This window comes from Protomyctophum parallelum (assembly GCF_964188405.1).
Source record: "Protomyctophum parallelum genome assembly, chromosome: 15".
In the NCBI taxonomy this organism is placed as follows: domain Eukaryota; kingdom Metazoa; phylum Chordata; class Actinopteri; order Myctophiformes; family Myctophidae; genus Protomyctophum; species Protomyctophum parallelum.
In genome coordinates, this window is record NC_139710.1 from 26,327,726 (window position 1) to 26,350,407 (window position 22,682).

The 22,682-nt window shown below is 46.0% G+C and overlaps 1 protein-coding gene across 1 annotated transcript in view; it reads right to left on the bottom strand.

The window, feature by feature from the left end:
• adgrv1 (adhesion G protein-coupled receptor V1) overlaps window positions 1-22,682 on the bottom strand; it is a gene marked incomplete at its 5' end in the record, with an annotated part of 354,615 nt that overhangs the window by 305,617 nt on the left and 26,316 nt on the right. The window contains 7 exon segments of the mRNA XM_083783399.1: window positions 647-835; window positions 2,703-2,829; window positions 4,568-4,600; window positions 8,867-9,090; window positions 10,724-10,900; window positions 18,708-19,037; window positions 22,025-22,310. Coding sequence (XP_083639525.1) covers window positions 647-835; window positions 2,703-2,829; window positions 4,568-4,600; window positions 8,867-9,090; window positions 10,724-10,900; window positions 18,708-19,037; window positions 22,025-22,310 — 1,366 coding nt within the window.

The following is a 22,682-nucleotide window of genomic DNA, read 5'->3' on the forward strand; positions in this document are numbered from 1 at the left end:
TCATTTTTATTGGCTTTTATCGATGTGTATCTCTACACGTCATCACGCAGCACGTTTTCGTTTTAATAAATAAATAATGCAATCGTTTTTATGGACCTTTGATATAAAAACACACAGAAATGAGAATAAAAAAAAAGAATTGGCATCCATTGTTAGGTATGCCTATATGATGACCACTGATATGGTCTAAAAGTGTGAAAAACGTCTTTTTCATTTCACTGCGCCTTTAAATTTAACCCACAAGGGTTAAACACGTCCATTAAAGGATGTGTAACACTGGTTTCTTTCAAAAATTTCACAAGACTTTTATTTGTGTCATCCTTTTTAGCTTTAACCCATTCTGAACGGGAACCCATTTTGGTGTTGGCATCATGTTATGCTTTAGCTATTGAAAAATAGCAGATCTACAAGCTCATAGCGCGCCACCGAGTGGCACGCTACGAGCTTTTAGGTCTGCTATTTTTGAAAAATCGAAGAGCGACTTTTTTTTTTTTGAATCTGATCTCAGGTCAGAATGAAAACTGTCAGGATGTAGAAGACATTTTTAGAAACTGATCTCAGGTCAGACTGCACCGCGTGCCGTTTTTACCCGTCCACGATCGAATAACGTGTTCAATAAAATCAATCAAAGCAACGCTCTCCATACCTCCGGCACGCCGTCGGGCCGCGCCACCAGGGCCACCACCACCTCCCTCTCTCCCGGCTTGAACTCCAGGATGCCCGTGGCGCCGTAGAACTCGGCGTTGCCCGCGGCGGGCATGACGGCGTAGCGCACCAGCTGCTTGAGCAGCTGGCCCTGGGCCCGCACCACGTGCAGCTCCACCGCCTCCCCTTCCTACACAGGCAGGCAGGGGGCGACACAGCAGCGCACACATTCTGGTCACATAATGGGGTTTCTGAACGGTTGGGCTTTTTTTCTTTTTGCTCTTTTTTAAAAAGGTATATTCAGTGATTTCACTCAAAAAACCTTTCGGTTTCGTTTTTGGCTAGGTGGCAATAAAGCCTTTCATCCAATCAGGATAGAGAGCCAAAAACGAAACCTAAGGTTTGTTTTGACCCCCAGGGGTTAACTGGGAACAGGGAGGAACTCCTTATATGGTCAGCACACTCTATAGTAGAGAGGATTATCACAACAAAACACAAAAATAAGTGATATTTGAATTAAGTGAAATCACTGAATATACCTTTAATTATGATTATTCGTAACAGGGTTCTCAAAGGGAGGTCGTTGACTTCGACCAGTTTATCCATTCAGAAGTTGGCTGTTAACTTGGACCGGGAACCCCCTTTTGGTGTTAGCATTATGTGCTATGCTTTAGCTATTGAAAAATAGCAGATCTACAAGCTCGCAGCGCTCCACCGAGTGGTGCGCTGCGAGCTTTTAGATCTGCTCTTTTTGAAAAAAATCGAAGAACGACTGACACAGAAACATAGATTTTTTCAGAAAACTGTCAGGATGTAGAAGACACTTTTAAGAATCTGATCTCAGGTCAAAATGGGTTAATTATTTCTTCTGCCATCTACGGACACATTATTCGGTCCCCTAGAGGCTAGGGTACGCCATCAGCCAACTACTCCAACGGGGGTCCACGGATCCCACTTTGAGAACTACTGCTATAGCACACACTTCCATGGTCCCAGCAGATAACATGAAGTCACATACAGACAGTTTAATAGTGTTTCATTTGAGGGGTGGTCTTACGCTGATGACCCAGGGTCCTAACATACAGACAGTTCTATAGTGTTTCATTTGAGGGGTGGTCTTACGCTGATGACCCAGGGTCCTAACATACAGACAGTTCTATAGTGTTTCATTTGAGGGGTGGTCTTACGCTGATGACCCAGGGTCCTAACATACGGTCATATACAGACAGTTCTATAGTGTTTCATTTGAGGGGTGGTCTTACGCTGATGACCCAGGGTCCTAACATACAGACAGTTCTATAGTGTTTCATTTGAGGGGTGGTCTTACGCTGATGACCCAGGGTCCTAACATATGGTCATATACAGACAGTTCTATAGTGTTTCATTTGAGGGGTGGTCTTACGCTGATGACCCAGGGTCCTAACATACAGTCACATACAGACAGTTCTATAGTGTTTCATTTGAGGGGTGGTCTTACGCTGATGACCCAGGGTCCTAACATACAGTCACATACAGACAGTTCTATAGTGTTTCATTTGAGGGGTGGTCTTACGCTGATGACCCAGGGTCCTAACATACGGTCATATACAGACAGTTCTATAGTGTTTCATTTGAGGGGTGGTCTTACGCTGATGACCCAGGGTCCTAACATACAGACAGTTCTATAGTGTTTCATTTGAGGGGTGGTCTTACGCTGATGACCCAGGGTCCTAACATATGGTCATATACAGACAGTTCTATAGTGTTTCATTTGAGGGGTGGTCTTACGCTGATGACCCAGGGTCCTAACATACAGTCACATACAGACAGTTCTATAGTGTTTCATTTGAGGGGTGGTCTTACGCTGATGACCCAGGGTCCTAACATACAGACAGTTCTATAGTGTTTCATTTGAGGGGTGGTCTTACGCTGATGACCCAGGGTCCTAACATACGGTCATATACAGACAGTTCTATAGTGTTTCATTTGAGGGGTGGTCTTACGCTGATGACCCAGGGTCCTAACATACGGTCATATACAGACAGTTCTATAGTGTTTCATTTGAGGGGTGGTCTTACGCTGATGACCCAGGGTCCTCTGGAGTACGGAGAGAACTCAAACACCCCCCCGGGGTCGTCATTCTCCACGATCACAACCTGTCTGCTGGTGAAGCCTGCCTTCAAGACCTGGTTCTCCGCGTTAGTCCTGCGCGCGCACACACACACACACACACACACACACACACACACACACACACACGCACACGCACATACACACGCACACAGTTAGTTTCCTTGGTCATGACACAATGTCCAAACAACTGTGTGTATTTATTTAAATCACTATATGTTTCCTCCTTTCCTAAAGGTGAACGTCATAATTATCGTGGCAGGGAATGAAATGCACCCACGCGTTCCAATCGACCTACTGCATTATTTAGACAGTCGCAAGCTCTTGTTAATGCATGTCGTCGTGTCGATACGTACTAATAACCACGCACTCTAAGTCTTAACCACTTCCGCTTCATTTTGTTTAACCCATTTTGGGGGCGGGAACCCCTTTTGGTGTTGGCATTATGTCATGCTTTAGCTATTGAAAAATAGCAGATCTACAAGCTCGTAGCTTGTAGGTCTGCCATTTTTTTTAAATCTGAAAACTGTCAGGATGTAGAAGATTTTCTTTTTTAATCTGATCTCAGGTCAAAATGGGTTTAAAAAAAAAATAGCCAATCTATACCGGCTTGTATATCGGCCAATTTTTTTTGCTACATTTGTGCGACGCTGTAGTATAGTATGATGAAGTATGGGGCACAAAAGGAAAAAAAGATAAACAGAAAAAAGTTAAAAATAATGTGAAGATGTGGGTTCTTGCCCGGACAGCGACGGTATACTGTAACGACTCCATACTGTATGTGCGTCTAAAGTGAGCGTACGGTACACAACAACACCGCTGCCTGCCCTGCGTGTAGCACACGACAACAATGTCACGCGACGCCGGCCTGGGCCTTTTAACGTGGAAACATGTCAATCAGCAGCATTCCTTTGTATTGTGCTCGTGTTCATTCAGCTGCTGCCTGCCTTGCCGGCCCCGGGCGGCCCATATGCTTAAAGGCTTTTGCTGTTTAGACCACTCTTATTAACCGTGTCAATCAACCCCACTCCACCATCTCTGCAGGGGTCTTTGTGTGTCAGTGTGTGTGCGTGTGCGCGTGTGTGTTGAGAGGAAACCTCAGCCAACAGGAGCACCACACAGCAAGTAAATTAGAAACAAACGGAGGACAGGATTGAAGAGCACTCCAAACAAGCGGCCCTCTTGCATGCACACACACAACACACCGAACAGTGACGCCATTTCAGGGGTGAAATGCAACAAAAGAAGATTCCCCGTTTACTAGCCATCCCCACACTCCTACTTTAGTTTCACCGTTTCACTCACACGCGCGCGCACACACACACACACACACACACACACACACACACACACACACACACACACACACACACACACACACACACACACACACACACACACACACACACACACACACACACACACACACACACACACACACACACACACACAGTAGATCTACTACACGAGCCCACAGTGCGACGAGCTTGTACATCTGCTATGTCCGTCCGCAAAATTGGGACAGACATTCTATACTATGATGACTTTTTGCTCAAGTAAAGTATTTCCACGTTGGTGCATTGCTGCTTTTACTTGAGCAAACAGTTCTCCTTCCTCCACCTCACCTCAAATCCATGCACGCACGGCCATGCCACCACCACCACCACCACCACCACCAAAAGGCCCCAGAAGAGCTCCTGGAGTGGGCCCTTCTCTGATAAACAAAGCCCCTGGTTCACACGCGGCACACAAAGGAGAGCCATGCAGTGGGGCTCGCTCCACACACTCTCTCTCTCTCTCTCTGCCTACTTACCCGAAGTACACTATAAAGCGTGCAGTCTTCACTCTGCAGCCCCGCCGCGTCGTCGTGGGAGGAAAGAACAGCCTCCATTCTCATCATCATCATCATCATCATCATCATCATCATCATCATCATCATCATCATCACCATCACAACTTAACACACAGCCGCACGCACGAATGCACAGCACGGAACCATACTGGAATTGAATAACGGCAACCTGGCCCTTTCCATGATGTCCGCCATCACGATATTGTGAAGGGTCAGGCCTGGATATCACGTATCGAGCCAGGCCTGGATATCACGTATTGAGCCAGGCCTGGATATCACGTATTGAGCCAGGCCTGGATATCACATATCGAGCCAGGCCTGGATATCACATATCGAGCCAGGCCTGGATATCACATATCGAGCCAGGCCTGGATATCACGTATCGAGCCAGGCCTGGATATCACATATCGAGCAAGGCCTGGATATCACATATCGAGCCAGGCCTGGATATCACATATCGAGCCAGGCCTGGATATCACATATCGAGCCAGGCCTGGATATCACATATCGAGCCAGGCCTGGATATCACATATCGAGTCAGGCCTGGCTCTTATCAAAATAGTTACTATGTGCACCCTAAAAATGGCATAATCATTCCGTTGTCGCTGTGATGTTATTGAGGCTTTGGAGATTGACATCATGAGGATATTTTGCTTTCCTACCTTTCTTGTAGCTACTGAAATGACCAGAATGATGTTAACTTGGATCTTGGGATTCCATCTAATCTAGTCTACTCTAGTGCGTGGAAAGTAAACCAAGTACATTTACTCAAGTACTGTACATTTTTGAGGTATTGCTACTAGTGGAGTATTTCAGATGTTCAATACTTTTATTTCTACTCCACTACATCTCAAATGCAAATATTTAGCTGGGAGGGAATTCGGCCAAAATCATCAACAGTGTGCACTTGGGGACCAGTTTTAGATTAGTTTACATGCCGTTACTGTAGGTATGGGCATAAGGTTTTGTTTACATGCTGTTACTGTAGGTATGGGCATAAGGTTTTGTTTACATGCCGTTACTGTAGGTATGGGCATAAGGTTTTGTTTACATGCCGTTACTGTAGGTATGGGCATAAGGTTACTGTAGGTATGGGCATAAGGTTACTGTAGGTATGGGCATAAGGTTACTGTAGGTATGGGCATAAGGTTACTGTAGGTATGGGCATAAGGTTACTGTAGGTATGGGCATAAGGTTACTGTAGGTATGGGCATAAGGTTTAGTTTACATGCCGTTACTGTAGGTATGGGCATAAGGTTACTGTAGGTATGGGCATAAGGTTACTGTAGGTATGGGCATAAGGTTACTGTAGGTATGGGCATAAGGTTACTGTAGGTATGGGCATAAGGTTACTGTAGGTATGGGCATAAGGTTACTGTAGGTATGGGCATAATGTTACTGTAGGTATGGGCATAAGGTTACTGTAGGTATGGGCATAAGGTTACTGTAGGTATGGGCATAAGGTTACTGTAGGTATGGGCATAAGGTTACTGTAGGTATGGGCATAAGGTTACTGTAGGTATGGGCATAAGGTTACTGTAGGTATGGGCATAAGGTTACTGTAGGTATGGGCATAAGGTTTTCAAAAACCATCGCAAACGAGTTGGGCTCACCCCCTAGTGGTCTGCTTGCAATGAATCCAATATTAGATAAGTTAGGTTGAAACCGCAAATAATTGATAGAATACAATTCCTGTTACTATTGGGTATGCTAAATAAGATTTAGGAAAATCTACGTTCTGGAAAGGCATCCTTTTCAAGATGGCATGCATGATGTCTGCCGGGGGCTTAAAATACCTACAGTATAAACTGGGATTTAATATGGCACTTGTTGCACAAGTTTGTTTTTATTTTTAGCATGGTGATAGGTATGGATATAAGGTTTACAAAAAAACATCCTAAACGAGTTGTGCTCGCCCCCTAGTGGTCTGTTTGCAATGAATCCTGTTGAGTTATTGATAGGCGGCGCCCTTACTCTGTCTATTACGGTACTCTATTGTACGCTGTACAAGGTTTACGGTACACACACATGACGCGACATCATTACGTTCCCAGCGAGCGCCAGATTGTATTGGCGGGAGAGATGTAATCATCAGCCAGATTGCATGGCACAATAAATATGCCAGATACTGTATAAAAGACTTTCTTATTATGCAGGTCCAGAGAGGACAAACTGATTTACTTATCCACATGCACTAGACCTGACATCAGATTCCATCAGATTCCTGGTTATTAAGATATCCCAGCACTTTGCTGAGGCAGCAATAGAACACTGGTACCCAATAAAGCATGTGTTTAGATACCTCAAACATACAGTAGAACAGGAGGTTATGCTTCAAAAGAAATGAGACGGAGAAAGGCATCAGATGTGTCAAAGCCAGCCACCTGCAGGATCAAGCGAAAGATGTTTGCTCAGGACATGTTCGCGTTCGGCACTTAGAGGTGCACTGGTTTTGTCAACATGGGAAAGGGAAACCATTGTCATTGATAATTTATTTTAAGAGGCGGCTGTTCATAGCTACTGTGGAGTCAGTATAGGTACTGCTGTATGCATAGACCCTCACAGTACAACAGGGAAAATACCTGGATGGAGTCTACACAAGAATGCTACAAATGGCACTAGATGCGCATGGACGGACCGCATCAGAAATGTGGACCTCTATGGGGACCTACCACGGGTCACGGACAAAGTCAGAGAGAGAAGGATGAGGCTGGCAGGGCACTGCGTCAGGCACCCAGAACTTGAGGCAAGTAAGTTGACCCTATGGGAGCCAACCACAGGGCAAAGCCAGGAGGGGAAAGAAACGTACCACCTACAGTATGTACACTACAGAGCTCAAGAACCTGATGTTGGATAGGACATTTATAGAGGGCAGCTATCCAGAAATCCCGAGTTGGTGTTGGCTAGACCTCACTCTCGCAGTAACAGTGTTGCATTTTATTTTCCAAGGTAAATGCAATGTGTTAAGTTATTGATAGGTGGTGTTAAGCCACTGTGGACGCCATCTTGAAAATGATGCCTTTGCAGAACTTCGATTTCCCAAACATTTTAGCATGTTATTTAGCATACCCAATAGTAACAGAATCCATTGAAAAATCTCTTCTAGCAATTATTTGGATATTTATATTTTTTAGAGAACACTTATGCCATATCACAATAGTACAATATCCAAAATCACAGACAATATCCAGTCTAATATCATGATATGGATGTAATATTATACCATGTTGGTAGTTATGAGATGACGTCAAGCGATGACGCTGAAATTAAGCTATAAAGGAGTAGGGTTATATAAGTTTTTTACTTCAACCTACTCCTGAACATACAAAAGTTTAAAAAATAAAAATAATAATAAAAAAAGAAGAGAAAATAAATAATTATACTTGCGGCCAGTGTGGCTTTTTTTTCTTTCTTTTTTTCTTGTTGTTTATACTTGGGAATTTAATTTTTGTTTTCTATATTGCACTTATTTTAATTCTTTGACTAGTTATGTTCAGAATAAAGTTTTTCATTCATTCATTTCATTCACACTAAGGATGTCCCGATCACGTATTTCTGCTCCCGATCCGATTCCGATCGTTTGAAAATGACGTGATCCCCCCTCCCCCCGATTTCCGATCACGTGATAGAGTGTTTCTACATGATCACAGTATCCATACTTTTACTCAAGTGCAATTAAATGTGGTACGTTTTTCCACCATCTACTGTACATTCCCTGGTCAAATCTCATCCCAAACGTCTCATGGTCATTTCCGTCCTCCTCCTCCTCCCCTGTACCAGTGTTGTTTTTGTCGACTACAACTAACACGAAAAATGTTCGTCGACTACCTTTTCCACTGAAGAAAACTAAATGTAAACTAAATTAAAACTATGCTATGGTGACTAAAACTAAGACTAAATATAGGCCTACTGACAATTTCGTCAACAAATAAAAACTAGACTAAAATGTTAGGAAGGGACTAGTGGACAACAGATCCAGTATAAGTCACTTTACACTTGGTTGCATGCTGAAAATAGCCGATATACAAGCTCACAACGCAAATAAGTCATTATGACGCCAACAAGGCCCGCAAAAATACATTTTAGTCGACTAAATCACCTGTAGATTTAGTCTACTAAAATCTTATGACATTTAGTCTAGCACTAATACATTCCAGGTGACTAAAATGTGACTAAGACTAAGTGAAAACTATTCAGGAGACTATGACTAAAACTAAAATATAAATTTGCTGCCAAAAACAACACTGCCCTGTACGGTACCTGTCCAGGGTCAACAGCAGGGTCTCGTTGACCTCGGGGACGTCGTCGGCCATGACGGTGAAGTTGATGGCGGCGTCGCTCTGGCCGGACAGGAAGACCACCGAGCCGCTCAGAGGGTCCAGGTCGTCGCGCGTCACGTCTTCCTGGTTCTCTCCCATTGGCTGGAGGCTCCAGAACACCTCCGCCCGGCCGTCCGTGCCGTCACGCCGCAGCGGGAGGGAAAACTGTGTGGACACCATAGACTGTAATAAAAATATGGACAAAGCGTTCCTCGGGTCTAACATATAAGACGTAAAATGAAGCCTGTAATTCCTTGCATGTGTCTGTATGTCGCCATATTTCTAGATCCGTTTGGGCCCAGCTGGCCATTGGCTGGCTCCGTTTGGGCCCAGCTGGCCATTGGCTGGACCAGACAACGAGGCGGGACTCCCCCCCCCCCTTTACTCTTCGTTGGTTTTTATTTTGACTGAACGGGGGGGTGGCTCCCGTTCATAGACTGTAACGGTAGCCACACCCCTCAGAACATACGCGACTTTATTGTCATTTTTTTAATAAATGGGACCATCATTTTCCAAAAAGAATATTATGACATGAGAAATGAGACTTTAAACTAGTGACTGGAAGCAGAAAGTATTCATGACCATGTTTATTAAGGTAATACAGTCTAGGTGAAGTTGGGCCCAAATACATGGGCCTCTATGGAGCTATGGGGGTTTTTTGGGCCCAATGACAGCGCCACAACAGGCCAATATATGAACTTTCAGGAAGTCCCGATTTCCTTAGTGGCTTCACAAAATATCTGTCTGACTGCCCCCCCTGGTGGACACGGGTCAAACGGTCATGGGATTAACCCATTGAGACCCGAGGCCGATTCTACACATGTCTTTTTCAGGAGAAAAAAAGTTGCTATACGAGTTCTAAACCTTTTCCATGTCAAGGCCCTTTAATATAGTCAATACACTGTATGTAGGTCTACTCATTTGCAAGGTTTTGAAAGTATACTGTATAATAGGGCTTAAGTGGTTAATAAATATTTGTGAAAAAATGAGAAAATGAGTTATCTCAAGACAGGTGGCCTGCCTCTTCCTGAAGCCCAAAGAACACCAATAATTCGCCACGCAACTCCTTGCAACATGAAACTACTTGCAACCATTATCCCCAATAGCAGTCGCACGGAGTGGTTGACCTTAAAACTGTTCTGTTGCAAGGAGTTGTGACTGGTGTGGTTCAGATATAGAGATATAGAGATATGGTGAGAAGAGTAGAACCATGTTCTGATACTGCTTTCAACTACAGTGATATACTGCTGGAAATAATATTTTAATTTCAGTGATTTTCTTTGATTGGGTGGGGGGGGGGGGGGGGGGGGGGTCAGCGGACTGACCTCATGCTTCCTTCTATGTACGAGGAGTCCAAGCTGCTTCTTTTCACCTGACAGGGGAGTTTCCCCGGCCCGGACATATAGCGCGTGGAAGGAACACGTTATTCCGACAAGTTCCTTCCCCTCCATCAGGCTTTCTGATTCTACTGTCTTCTAAATAATGACAGTTTCCTGACAAACCTATAGCATATCACCTATATCAGTGGTTCTCAAACTATTTCATGTCAAGGACCCAAAACATCTAGATGTAATTGGCCACCGACCCCCATCTGAAAATATGTTGTCCAGCCAGGGACCCCCAGAAGCAAAGATACGAGTAAAAAAAAAAGTTTGCTGCAGTGAAAGAATATATATATTCAAAGATTTGCGCCACGTTTTCAAGATTCTTTTTAACAGCTAAAGTTCCAAAAGATGGTTAAAAGTGGTTAAACGCCAAGGCGACACAGATGCGTCCCAGGTCTTAATGTATAGTGTACCGTGCTGGTGTTGGCGTCCTCGGGCTCGTGCACCACCACGGTGCTGTTGCTGAGGAAGCCGATCTCTCCGTTGGCGATGTCCGGCGTGACGGTCAGCGTCAGGTTGAGGGCGCCGCCGAAGCGAGGGCTGATGGGCGGTATGGCCGTGACGATGTCCACCAGCGCCACTGTGTCCAGCTGTGTGTGTGTGTGTGTGTGTGTGTGTGTGTGTGTGTGTGGGGGGGGGGGGAGATAAAGACTCACGCATCAGTCCGGAATTCAAAGTGTACTTGAGTAAAAGTACAAGATTATTGGCGTCAAAATGTACCTTAACCCATTCAGGCCTGACGTCAAAATAAAATAAAAAAAAATGTTTTCTAAATCATGACAATTTTCGGAACGATTTGAGGCACATTTTAACGATTTTTCAAAAATAGCAGACCTACAAGCTCATAGCGCGCCACCGAGTGGCGCGCTATGAGCTTGTAGATCTGCTAGTTTAACGCAATGCTTAAAACACCAAAAGGGGTTCCCGCCCGCCCAGAATGGGTTAAATACCAAAAGTAAAAGTACTCATTATACAGAATGTCCAATGTTCGTCCCAAGTTTTCAAATGTATAAAAATCTTAGCAGATCTTGTAACTAGTAAGTAGTAACTAAAGTGATCACATAAATGTCGTGGAGTAAAGGTACAATATTTGTCTCTGATGTAGTGAAGTAGAAATAAAATCGAACATTGGAAATACACAAATGCACTGTACAAAAATGTTCAACATTTTTCTGAATGTTCAACATACAGCAGACATACAAGCAGATGTACAGTGAGCTTTGATGTACTGTCTGCTACTTTGGATTAGTGTGACGCTGTATGATCAAGAGAAAAATCACACCCGTGTGAACTGAGTGGTGCAACTCCCTCATTCATTCACTCATTAGCAGGCAACAGTGCAGCACTCTCTCTCTCTCTCTCTCTATGTTCCTGGCACAACAGCGCCTCTACTGGTACTCATACTGGTGTCACATGCGTAGGTAGATTAACGTCACATATAATAATAATAATAATAAACTTTATTTGTATAGCACTTTTCATACATAAAATGCAGCTCAAAGTGCTTCACAGGGCAGGACACAAAAATAAAATACAATAAAACACAAGTAGTTAAAATGATAGAACAATAGCAGAGAACAAAACCGAATATAAGAACATAAAATAAATAAAAAGACATAAAATAAATAAATAAAACTCAACTAAAAGCAAGGGTGAAGAGGTGAGTCTTGAGTTGAGATTTAAAAATGTCTACAGATGGTGCGTGTCTGAGCTCGAATGGAAGTTTATTCCAGGCTGTTGGGCCATAGAAGCAAAAAGCTGCCTCACCGTACTTTTTTGTGCACATACCTTTAGGCACTTCAAGTAGGCCAGCGTTGGAGGACCTGAGGGGGCGGCTAGGGACATATCTAGGTAGGCAGTCACGGAGGTACGGAGGTGCGAGACCATTGAGAGCTTTATAGACAAGTAACAGAATTTTAAAGTAAATCCTGAAAACAACCGGAAGCCAGTGCAGTGATGCCAAAACTGGAGTAATATGTTCTCTCATCCTAGTTCTAGTTAAAACTCTAGCTGCTGCATTTTGGACAAGTTGTAATCTGTCAGTCGCTTTCTTAGGGAGTCCTGAAAAGAGTGCATTGCAGTAGTCAAGCCGAGAAAAAACAAAGGCGTGGATTAGCGTTTTTGCATCGTCCAAGGACAAATAGGATCTGATCCGTGCAATATTTCTAAGGTGAAAAAAAGCAATCTTGGTAACATGATTAATGTGTGAATTAAAATTCAATTCAGAATCAATAATAACCCCCAGGTTCTTTACTGTACTGTTACCTTCTACAGTCAGGTTGCCAAGTCTGCCAATTATTGATTCTCTTTGCTCGCTAGAACCGATTATGAGAACTTCCGTCTTATCCTCATTCAGTTTGAGAAAGTTCTCACTCATCCAACACTTGATGCCAGACAGACAGGTCAACAGCGGGTCCAAAGCACAGGGATCGTCTGGGGCCACAGCAAGATATAGTTGGGTATCATCAGCATAGAAATGAAAATTGACTCCGTGATTGGTAATGAGTTCACCCAATGGCAGAATGTACAAGGAGAACAGCAGAGGACCAAGAATCGAGCCTTGTGGGACACCAGAACTGATGTCGTGTTTGTCTGAGTCAAACTCGGCTAGATTGACAAAGTAACTTCTGTTTGAAAGGTAGGAGGAGAACCAGGACAGGGCCGTACCAGACAGGCCTATCCAGTGCTCCAGACGCTGTATTAAAATTGAATGATCAATCGTGTCAAATGCAGCCGTTAAATCTAGCAGTAGGAGAACGGATACATGTTTCTTGTCAGCAGACACCCTAAGATCATTCATTACTTTTACAAGGGCAGTTTCTGTGCTATGATTTTTCCTAAAGCCAGATTGGAATTTGTTGTGCACATCATTGCTCTGTAGAAATACGTCCAATTGATGAGAGATGCATTTCTCCAAAACCTTGCCCAGAAAGGGCAGATTCGAAATGGGTCGATAGTTACCCAAAACAGAGGGATCCAGATTATGTTTCTTTAGTAGGGGCCTGACTACGGCCGTCTTCAGAGAGTCTGGGAAGACGCCTGTCTGTAGAGAGCTGTTTACAATTTTTAGGATATCTCCAATCACACTGTCTAAGACCTCTTTGAGAAAGGTGGTGGGAATTGTATCCAATGAACAGGAGGAAGATGTCATCTGTGATATGGTTTTGCGGAGTTCGTCTTCATCAATTGCGCAAAACGATAATAGGCTCCCCCTGGAGAGATCTACCCTGGGACCGTTAGCTGCTGTTTGAAGGTTTGCACTAGCAACAGCACCATTCAAAATATCAGCTCTAATGTTAAAGATTTTGTTATCAAAAAAGCATGCAAACTCATTACACTTAGCTTTAGAGGCCGGGAAGTCGATCAATGGTAGAGAATAGGACTCTGGCATTTGTCTTGTTCTCGTTAATAATGCCAGAGAAATATGCCTGCCTTGCTAGACGCAGGGCTTTGTTATAGGCGACTGTTGACTTTTTAAGAATCTCTAGGTGGGTGGTGAGTTTATTTTTTCTCCAAGCTCGCTCAGCTCTACGACATTCTTGCTTCAGTGAGCGTGTATGCTCATTTAACCAGGGTGTTACTCTGGTGTTATGTTTCTTTTTTGTTTTCAAAGGAGCCACTATATCAAGAGCTGACTCTAGTTTAAGATTAAAAATTTGAACCAGATCATTTACTGGGGGAGTATCGTGCAGGGGGGGGCCCAGATGACGAGGGAACTCGTCAGCTGCAGAAGAGCTAAAAAAGCGCTTTGTTATGGTATATTCTGTGATGTTTTCCTCTAGATCAGAGGCAGTCATATTAAAACACAGCAAATAGTGGTCTGATAGCTCAGGTCTTTCAATAGTCCTTTCCACAGTGATGTTCACCCCTCTAGAAATCACCAGGTCCAGAGTGTGCCCATGTTTATGTGTAGGCCCAACAACATGTTGGATAAACTCAAAGGAATGTAATAACTCTAAGAAACCCATAGCCACAGCATCTGTAGCATCATCCAGGTGCAGATTAAGATCACCTGTGATAAGAGTTCTGTCATAGTTAGTGGAGCAGATAGATAAAAGTTCTGATATTTCTGTTAGAAATATTGCTTTACTGCATTTTGGCGGGCGATAAATGCTAATCATTGGCATGGAGGATTTACCAAGTAATATAGTGGCCTGGTATTCAAAGGATGTAAAGCTACCCAGGGTCAGAGCCTTGAATTTTAATGTGTCTGAAAAAATTATTGCCAGTCCACCTCCTTTCTTAGCCTCGCGAACAGAGTGAATGAAACTGTAGTTTGGGGGACAGGCTGGCGCTAGGAGAAAAGCTCCATCCGAGCCAAGCCATGTCTCTGTTAGAAAGATTATATCTAGCTTCTCTTTACAGATTATATCATTTACGGAGGAGGACTTATTTGTTAGTGACCTGATGTTAAACAAGGCAAGGTTAAGCTTGTTATCAGATTTAGTGGGAGGAGTCTTGGGTCTACAGGGAATATGAATGAGATGTGATGGGGTGACTGTGCGTGAAGTGGAAATTAAATGAAATGAAGTAAGTCTAGTCCTGATGAGAACGGTGATGGGCAGAGGGCAGGAGAGGGATGTGGAGTCAGGGGTGTATTTGTTCCAAAGAGCTAATATGACTTGGTCTGTTCTAATGGGCATATAATATGAATTGATTTGCTGCTGTCTGGGGTGTGTTCTAATAGGCAGGCAGTAGGTGTCACTAGAGGGGGCTATGGGGGAGTTTTGGGGGTTGGATGTTGTTGTTGTTAACGGACCAGGGTGGTGATCAGCTGAAACTACTAGTCAATTTGCGTGTTGATTTGTGTGAGGTATTGATTGAGCAGCTAGCGATTTGCGGAGGTTGTGAGCCAGCATTTCGTTGCCAAAGCGGCTAGGATGGAGGCCGTCACGGGCGTAGAAGCGGGGGCGGTTGCAGAAAAGAAAGAAGTTGGATATATAGTTTATGCTGTATTTGAAGCAGGCGAACTGGAGCCAATAGTGAAGAGCGGACAGTCTGCTGAAGGGGACGTCACCACGACCGATCGTGGGCAATGGGCCGGACATGTATATTGATTTTCCAGACTGACGGAGGAGGTTGAAGATTTGTTCAAAATGGATTTTTGCTTGTTCTGACTGGCGGTCGTTTGTGCCGGAGTGGAGGATGATGTTCTTGATGGTGGAGGGGAGTGAGGCGAGCAGGCCGGGAAGTTTATCGAGGAGTTGTGCTGTGGAGGCGCCAGGGAAGCTATGTGTGATTGCGTTAATAAAACGGATATGTTTAATTTGGCTGTCGCCGATGATGACCGTGGTAGGACTTATCAACGGAGGGGGTGGGGGGGTGGGTGTGGGGGCATCATCATGCAGTAAGGGGGGTGCAGTTGATGGTGTGTCGCTGTTGCTGATAATGATTGAAGGGGATGGAGTGGTGGGTTTCTGAAGCGGCATCGTAGTGGGTCGTTTCCAGGTGTTGGACAGAGTGAGGGGGGTGGGTTTCTTCGGAGGATGAGACCCAAGGGGATCCACCGAGCGGCGTTTAACAGCTGATTTTAACAGATTGAGGCGGGACGGTTTCTGGCTAGTGGTTATGGAAGAGTTGACCGGGGATGATGGGTTAGGCAGTGGGTCGTTGGACGGGGCGGCTGGGTATAGTGGGGGGAACTCATTCATATCTAAAATAGAAAATGAATTGATTATTTGTATGGGAGGGGGTGCGTGTGGGGGGGGCTTCTTCCCATGTTTTCCCCGGGGGATCACTGTCCATGGGCCAGGAGTGGAGCAGGCCGAGGGTGTAATTTTTGTTCTTGCACCCTCGCGAGTGGGGGGGAGACGGAGGGTGACTGTCTCGTCCAGATCCCGGGGCTTGGAGGAACAGCGAGGACGTTCGTATCCAGCGGCGGGGAGGGTCGCATCGAGCTCCCGCGACTTGGGGGGAGAACACCGGGGGGGACGTTCGAGTCCGGTGGCGGCGGGGACAGTCACATCAAGCTGAATGACGCAGGATGTATGAAGGGAGTCCAGGAACATCTCATCATCCTTTATTTGGTGGAGAGTTGAGATTCTACCCTCCAGCACCGACACTCTGTGCTTCAGGTGAAGGCAGCTGTCGCAACCGGGAGATGAGGTGAGTGACATGGTGGTGGTGGTGGTGGTGGAGGTGATGATGCTGATGATGGCTGAGGAAAGAAAACAAGACTATGGCCAGTAAAAGTGGAACAAGAGATGGCAGGATGAGATGAAACAGGCTACAGTAGGTGTTGAACCGGGATAGCGTCTCAGGGCGGTACATACAGGCGAGGGCACCACGACGGGTGCCCACAGCAGAGAATAAGCCCAGTTTGCAGAACCGGAACACAGGTGAGGAGTCAACAGGGAACGAGACTTACCAACCAGGCCCAGAGACTGGGCCTGTGAGTTGGATCGGTGTCAGATCATGTGGCGATGTGGTTCTTTATCCGAAGCTGTTGTGAGCTGGCTGCCGAAGTTGTTGGTAGCTCCCGGCTAGCGAGCTGTCAAAACCGGCTACCTGTCAGCGCTAGCTGTCACAGGGCGTTGACGCCATAGTCAGGACAGGTCGGTTAAAACATTGTAGCTAATGATCGGGAGGGCCGATCGTAATAAAAGTAAGATTGGGTTATAACTTGGCCGTTGGGCAACCGTGACTATGAGTAAGGTTTTAAAAGATGAGGCTTAAAATAGCAGCATTTGCCGATTTGTAGGACGCTGTCACCGAGAGAAGCAGTACACCAGCAGTACACCAGCATAACATAGGCGAACACACAGGTGAACACGGACATTGCTGTTCCTTGGGAGTGGTTGCACCACTCAAAAACAACACAATAAGAAAGTTCAAATATGCCCGTCCGACGACAGTATACTAATAACAACATGGTCGGAGCTGCTTTAGGACAGCAGAACATCCTGGCTGTAAAAGCCTTCTATAGTATACAGAATGAAGAGAGAGAGAGAGAGAGAGAGAGAGAGAGAGAGAGAGAGGGAATGTGTTCACTTGAGAGTGCCTGGCCCCTTTCCCTTCAGCTTGTTGTATAGGGTTAGTGTTTCGGTGGATCTCTCAGGTTTAATTGCCACTACTTTGTTTCGCTGACGAACCGATCTGTGGCGCTACAAATTATGTCCCTTTTACGGATGTGTGTTGGATGACTGTATTGGCCATTTGTCACCGTCAATCTGCCTCTGCCTCTTCCGTGTGCGTATGTGCGTGCGTGCGTCTGCTAATGTGTGTGAAAGTGTGGGACAGAATTATAGCACCGCTACAGAATGTGAAGCAGGTACTTTTTTTGTTCATGTCTTTGAATGATGTGGTTTGTTGTTGGGCTTGGACAGTTGGAAGCAGGCCAGACTCGAGACCCTTGTCCTGTTCACAGTGTTTACACATGCAGGATGTCACACTTTATGACACACACACACACACACACACACACACACACACACACACACACACACACACACACACACACACACACACACACACACACACACACACACACACACACACACACACACACACACACACACACACACACACACACACACACACACACACACACACACAAAATTTTTACTTTACTGGAGAATTTCCCATTTGCAATACTTTTACTTCTACACTATACATTTCAGAGGCAAATATTGTATATATATGGCATACCATTTATAGGTTTATATTATGATCCCGTCGGGAGCGGATGATAGTCATGTCGTAGTCTTGGTTTGTAGTCTTCCGCTAGGAGTGAGCGAGGTTAGTGTGTCTGTATGAAGGAGTGAGCGAGGTTAGTGTGTCTGTATGAAGGAGTGAGCGAGGTTAGTGTGTCTGTATGAAGGAGTGAGCGAGGTTAGTGTGTCTGTATGAAGGAGTGAGCGAGGTTAGTGTGTCTGTATGAAGAAGTGAGCGAGGTTAGTGTGTCTGTATGAAGGAGTGAGCGAAGTTAGTGTGTCTGTATGAAGGAGTGAGCGAGGTTAGTGTGTCTGTATGAAGGAGTGAGCGAGGTTAGTGTGTCTGTATGAAGGGGTGAGCGAGGTTAGTGTGTCTGTATGAAGGGGTGAGCGAGGTTAGTGTGTCTGTATGAAGAAGTGAGCGAGGTTAGTGTGTCTGTATGAAGGAGTGAGCGAGGTTAGTGTGTCTGTATGAAGGAGTGAACGAGGTTAGTGTGTCTGTATGAAGGAGTGAGCGAGGTTAGTGAGTCTGTATGAAGAAGTGAGCGAGGTTAGTGTGTCTGTATGAAGAGGTGAGCGAGGTTAGTGTGTCTGTATGAAGGAGTGAGCGAGGTTAGTGTGTCTGTATGAAGGAGTGAGCGAGGTTAGTGTGTCTGTATGAAGGAGTGAGCGAGGTTAGTGTGTCTGTATGAAGGAGTGAGCGAGGTTTTAGCCTGGCACAGACGAAGGGGACACCACTGTGTACCTGTATGAAGAAGTGAGCGCCGTTCTGCAGGAAGGCGTCGTTCCTGATGGGCAGCGTGAGGTCGGCCTCCCGCTGGCCGCCGGCGAACGCCACGCTGTAGGCCGCGCCGCTCCCGTTCAGGACGCGCCCGGGATGCTGCAGCCCCCCCGCGGCCGGGACGTAGAGCGCCGTGAGGCCCAGGGCCACGCGGCCCAGGGCGCCGCCCTCCCGCGCGAAGCTGAGCGCCAGGAAGCGGCCGCCGTCCGGCGTGCTCCGGATGCCCTGCGCCCGCTCCGGGTGGAAGCGGAACAGGCCGTAGACGTCGTCGCTGTCCTGGAGGTAGAACACCATCTGGAGGGAGGAGGAGGAGGACCAGGGGGGGGGGAACGAAGGGTTAACCCCGGTGAATCACAAACACTGGGGTCGGGACCCCGTTGGTGGGTCACGGACTCATTGACCCATTCTGACCTGAGATCAGATTCTAAAAATGTCTTCTACGTCCGGACAGTTTTCGGAAAAAGCCACGTTTCCGTGCAGTCGTCAGTTGATTTTTCAAAAAATAGCAGACCTACAAGCTCGTAGCGCGCCACTCGGTGGCGCGCTACGAGCTTGTAGATCTGCAATTTTTCAATAGCTGAAGCGTAACATAATGCCAAACACCAAAAGGGGTTCCCGCCCAAAATGGGTTAAAAAAAAAAGAATCACACCTGTGTGAACTGAGTGTTGCAACTCCCCTCTCCCCCTGCCTCTCTCTCTGTAATTATAAGCAGGCAACAGTGCAACACTGAGGGGGGGGGGGGGGGTAATTTGATCTGAGTGAAAGTGGAAAATTGTTCCAGTCACAATAACCTTTCCTTACTTATCCGATTAAACAACGTGAAATGTACAGTATTTCCGTTTTGAAGTCATGGGTCTTTACCGGTTGCATTTAGCGACAAGAGAGGATGGAGGGACATTTGGAAAACCCTGTCCTGTCTGTGCGTGGTCACACCACCACACAACCCTCGTCGGTCGTGAAGTCTTGATTAGAAGAAGTACAGTACAAAGTACAGTACAGTACAGTACAGAGAAGAGGAGGGACAGACACAGATGAGCTAATGAGGTTCCATGATCAAACGAGGCTGAGGTTTTTTCTGTCATCGCAAAAGGATTAACGGCAATGGCTTTATAACATTCTCCTTCAGTTTGGGGTTTTGCTGCACTCTCTTATTGAACCAAATTAATCCTCTGCCTTGCCCCTGGACCCAACCACCACCACCCCGCCCCACGCGTAAGATGACCTCGCTGTGCGGCAACTCACTGTAGAAGTTTGTGGACACACACAAAACACTGAAAACTGATAAGTGGTGGACAGTAAGGCAGTTTAACTGCCTTAGGCTACTGTCCACCACTACCCGTTGGAGCTTTAAATCGGGTCTAATAATTTGAGCCCCGACCCGGCCCAGCCCAACAAAGATCCAGCCCGAGTCCAACCCAACGCCCGTGACATATTTGAACAAACTGGGCTGAAATCTTAAGCTCTAAGTATCTGTACTGTACTCGTTACAGTACTACAGTAATGCCCGGGATTCGAACCCTGCAGGTCTCCCAACTGGAAAGCCAACATCTTAACCACTATAACCTAAAAAAGGTGAATCCCCCTTTGGATGGGGGAGATATTAGGCTTTTTGACCGTCAGACAGACGCTCCACAGAGCCACTATACTGCTACACTTACCTTTCTAAGAAGGGACCGTCAGACAGACGCTCCACAGAGCCACTATACTGCTACACTTACATTTCTAAGAAGGGACCCCTGGAACCCAAATTGACCAAAACATTTTAAATTAGCCACATGAACCACAATTTAAAATAGTGAAAATAGCAGATCTGCAAGTTAACAATGCATTGAGCATTATAGATGGAAAACAAATAGATCTCGATACAGAAAGGCATCATTATAAATAAATTGTACTGTGCTTCGTAGTACTTTTTTTGAATAATAATGAAACTTTATTTTTTTAAGTTTTTTGGTGGCTTTCGCCTTTATTTTATATTCTTTTATAGAGGGATAGACGGTAGGCTGACATGAATTGGAGTCGAACCCGCGGCACACTGCCAGACTGGATTAACAGCCAAGGTGCCTGGACCACTGATCCACGGCCCAGGCCATGAATCCTTTTTAGTATAAAATTGACAGGGCAACTTTCACTTGCAGATGAGTAATATTTGCCCAGGAGTATAGGCCTACTGTATGATCTATACTTTGATTACAGTACAGGAGTTTGACTACTTTGTTCACCACAGAATGCAGAGGAGAGGAGAGGAGAGGAGAGGAGAGGAGAGGAGAGGAGAGGAGAGGAGAGGAGAGGAGAGGAGAGGAGAGGAGAGGAGAGGAGAGGAGAGGAGAGGAGAGGAGAGCATATAGAGTAGTAAAACAGAAACCCGGAGCTAATTTTAGCGAGTCATCCTCTCTAATTAAACCCCTACCAAGTCTGCCAGAATAGTTTTCATGAGCTTTTAAAAAGTGCAGCTCATTCATTTGGCCCACGGGGGATGGATGGACCCACGCACGGCCGTCCACGGCATCGCCTGACACCGTTCCACCGAGGGGCTGAGTTACTCTTCAGAGGGGTGTGATGGGTTAAGCATGGACGACACTTAACACTGATTAAATTGTCCTGCTTCAAAGGAGGCCGCCCCTCCTCTAATCCGCATATAAGGGAGTTTGTGCTGAGACAGCTCTCTCTCTCTCCCTCTCTCTGAACAAAATGACAAGCAGACTCTGCGGCCTCCGCAGCCACCTGGGTCTGCCCCATAACGTATGTTTTGCATTTTGTTTAGTGTGTTTTGCACCCACGAGGCCGAGCTCTGGATGTGTCTCATCTAGCATCTTGAACCACACGGACCCTATGGTTGGCGAGCAAGACATTATTGGCGCCGTTACTTGCACTAGTCCAGTCTTTTTATGTCATTTTTGGCCTGGTGCCCCCATAAAGAGCTTGGTGCCCAGGGCTGCAGCACCTAAACTTTAAGCCTGAGCTAGCATTAAAGATTAAATCAGGTCTGGGTGTCAATCTGGTGTTCAATTGTCTGCTTCCTATAGAAGTGCCCTTTCCTCACAGAAAGAGCCAGTTCACGCTGGCACAAAGATGGCAGTTCTAAAACACATGAGCGCTCTCGCGCGCGCACACACACACACACACACACACACACACACACACACACACACACACACACACACACACACACACACACACACACACACACACACACACACACACACACACACACACACACACACACACACACACACACACACACACACACACACACACACACACACACACACACACACACCTCCATGGGCTCGTCCACCTCCGCCCCGCCGGTCACCGTGTCGGGCAGCAGCCGGAGGACGAATTGCTCGGCCTCCTCGGGCAGCTCGTCCGCCACGACATGCAGGGGCAGCGGGGCGCTCGTCTGGCCCGCCCCGAAGCGCAGCGTGCCCTCCGTGGGGCTCAGGTCCTCCGACACCGGGGAGGAGGAGGAGGAGGAGGAGGAGGAGGCGTTCCGGCTGATGGTCCAGTTGACCGACACGTCGCCATAGTTCCCCCCGTTCCTCACCACGGAGATGCCTTCGAACCTTGACGGCCGGGGAGAGAGAGAGAGGAGGGAGCAGTGTTGTTTTTTGGCAGCAAATTTCTATTTTAGTTTTAGGTCATAGTCTCCTGAATAGTTTTCACTTTAGTCTTAGTCACATTTTACAAAATGTTACAAAATTGTGGGATAAAAAATAAAGATAAAAAAAATAATAATAGCGCCTCGGGTCTGCCAGTGTAAAATACCCGGTAACCTGAGACCTCTCGTGGCTTATTGCTTAAATCTACAAGCTCACAATGTGTCGTGATGCGACAAGTGGTGTCTCCGCCCCAGGGGGATTTTTTTAACATTTTGGCCAAAAGGTGTATTTTAGATGTGAGGTGTGTTCCCACTAATAAAAGTAAGCGAGAGGCGA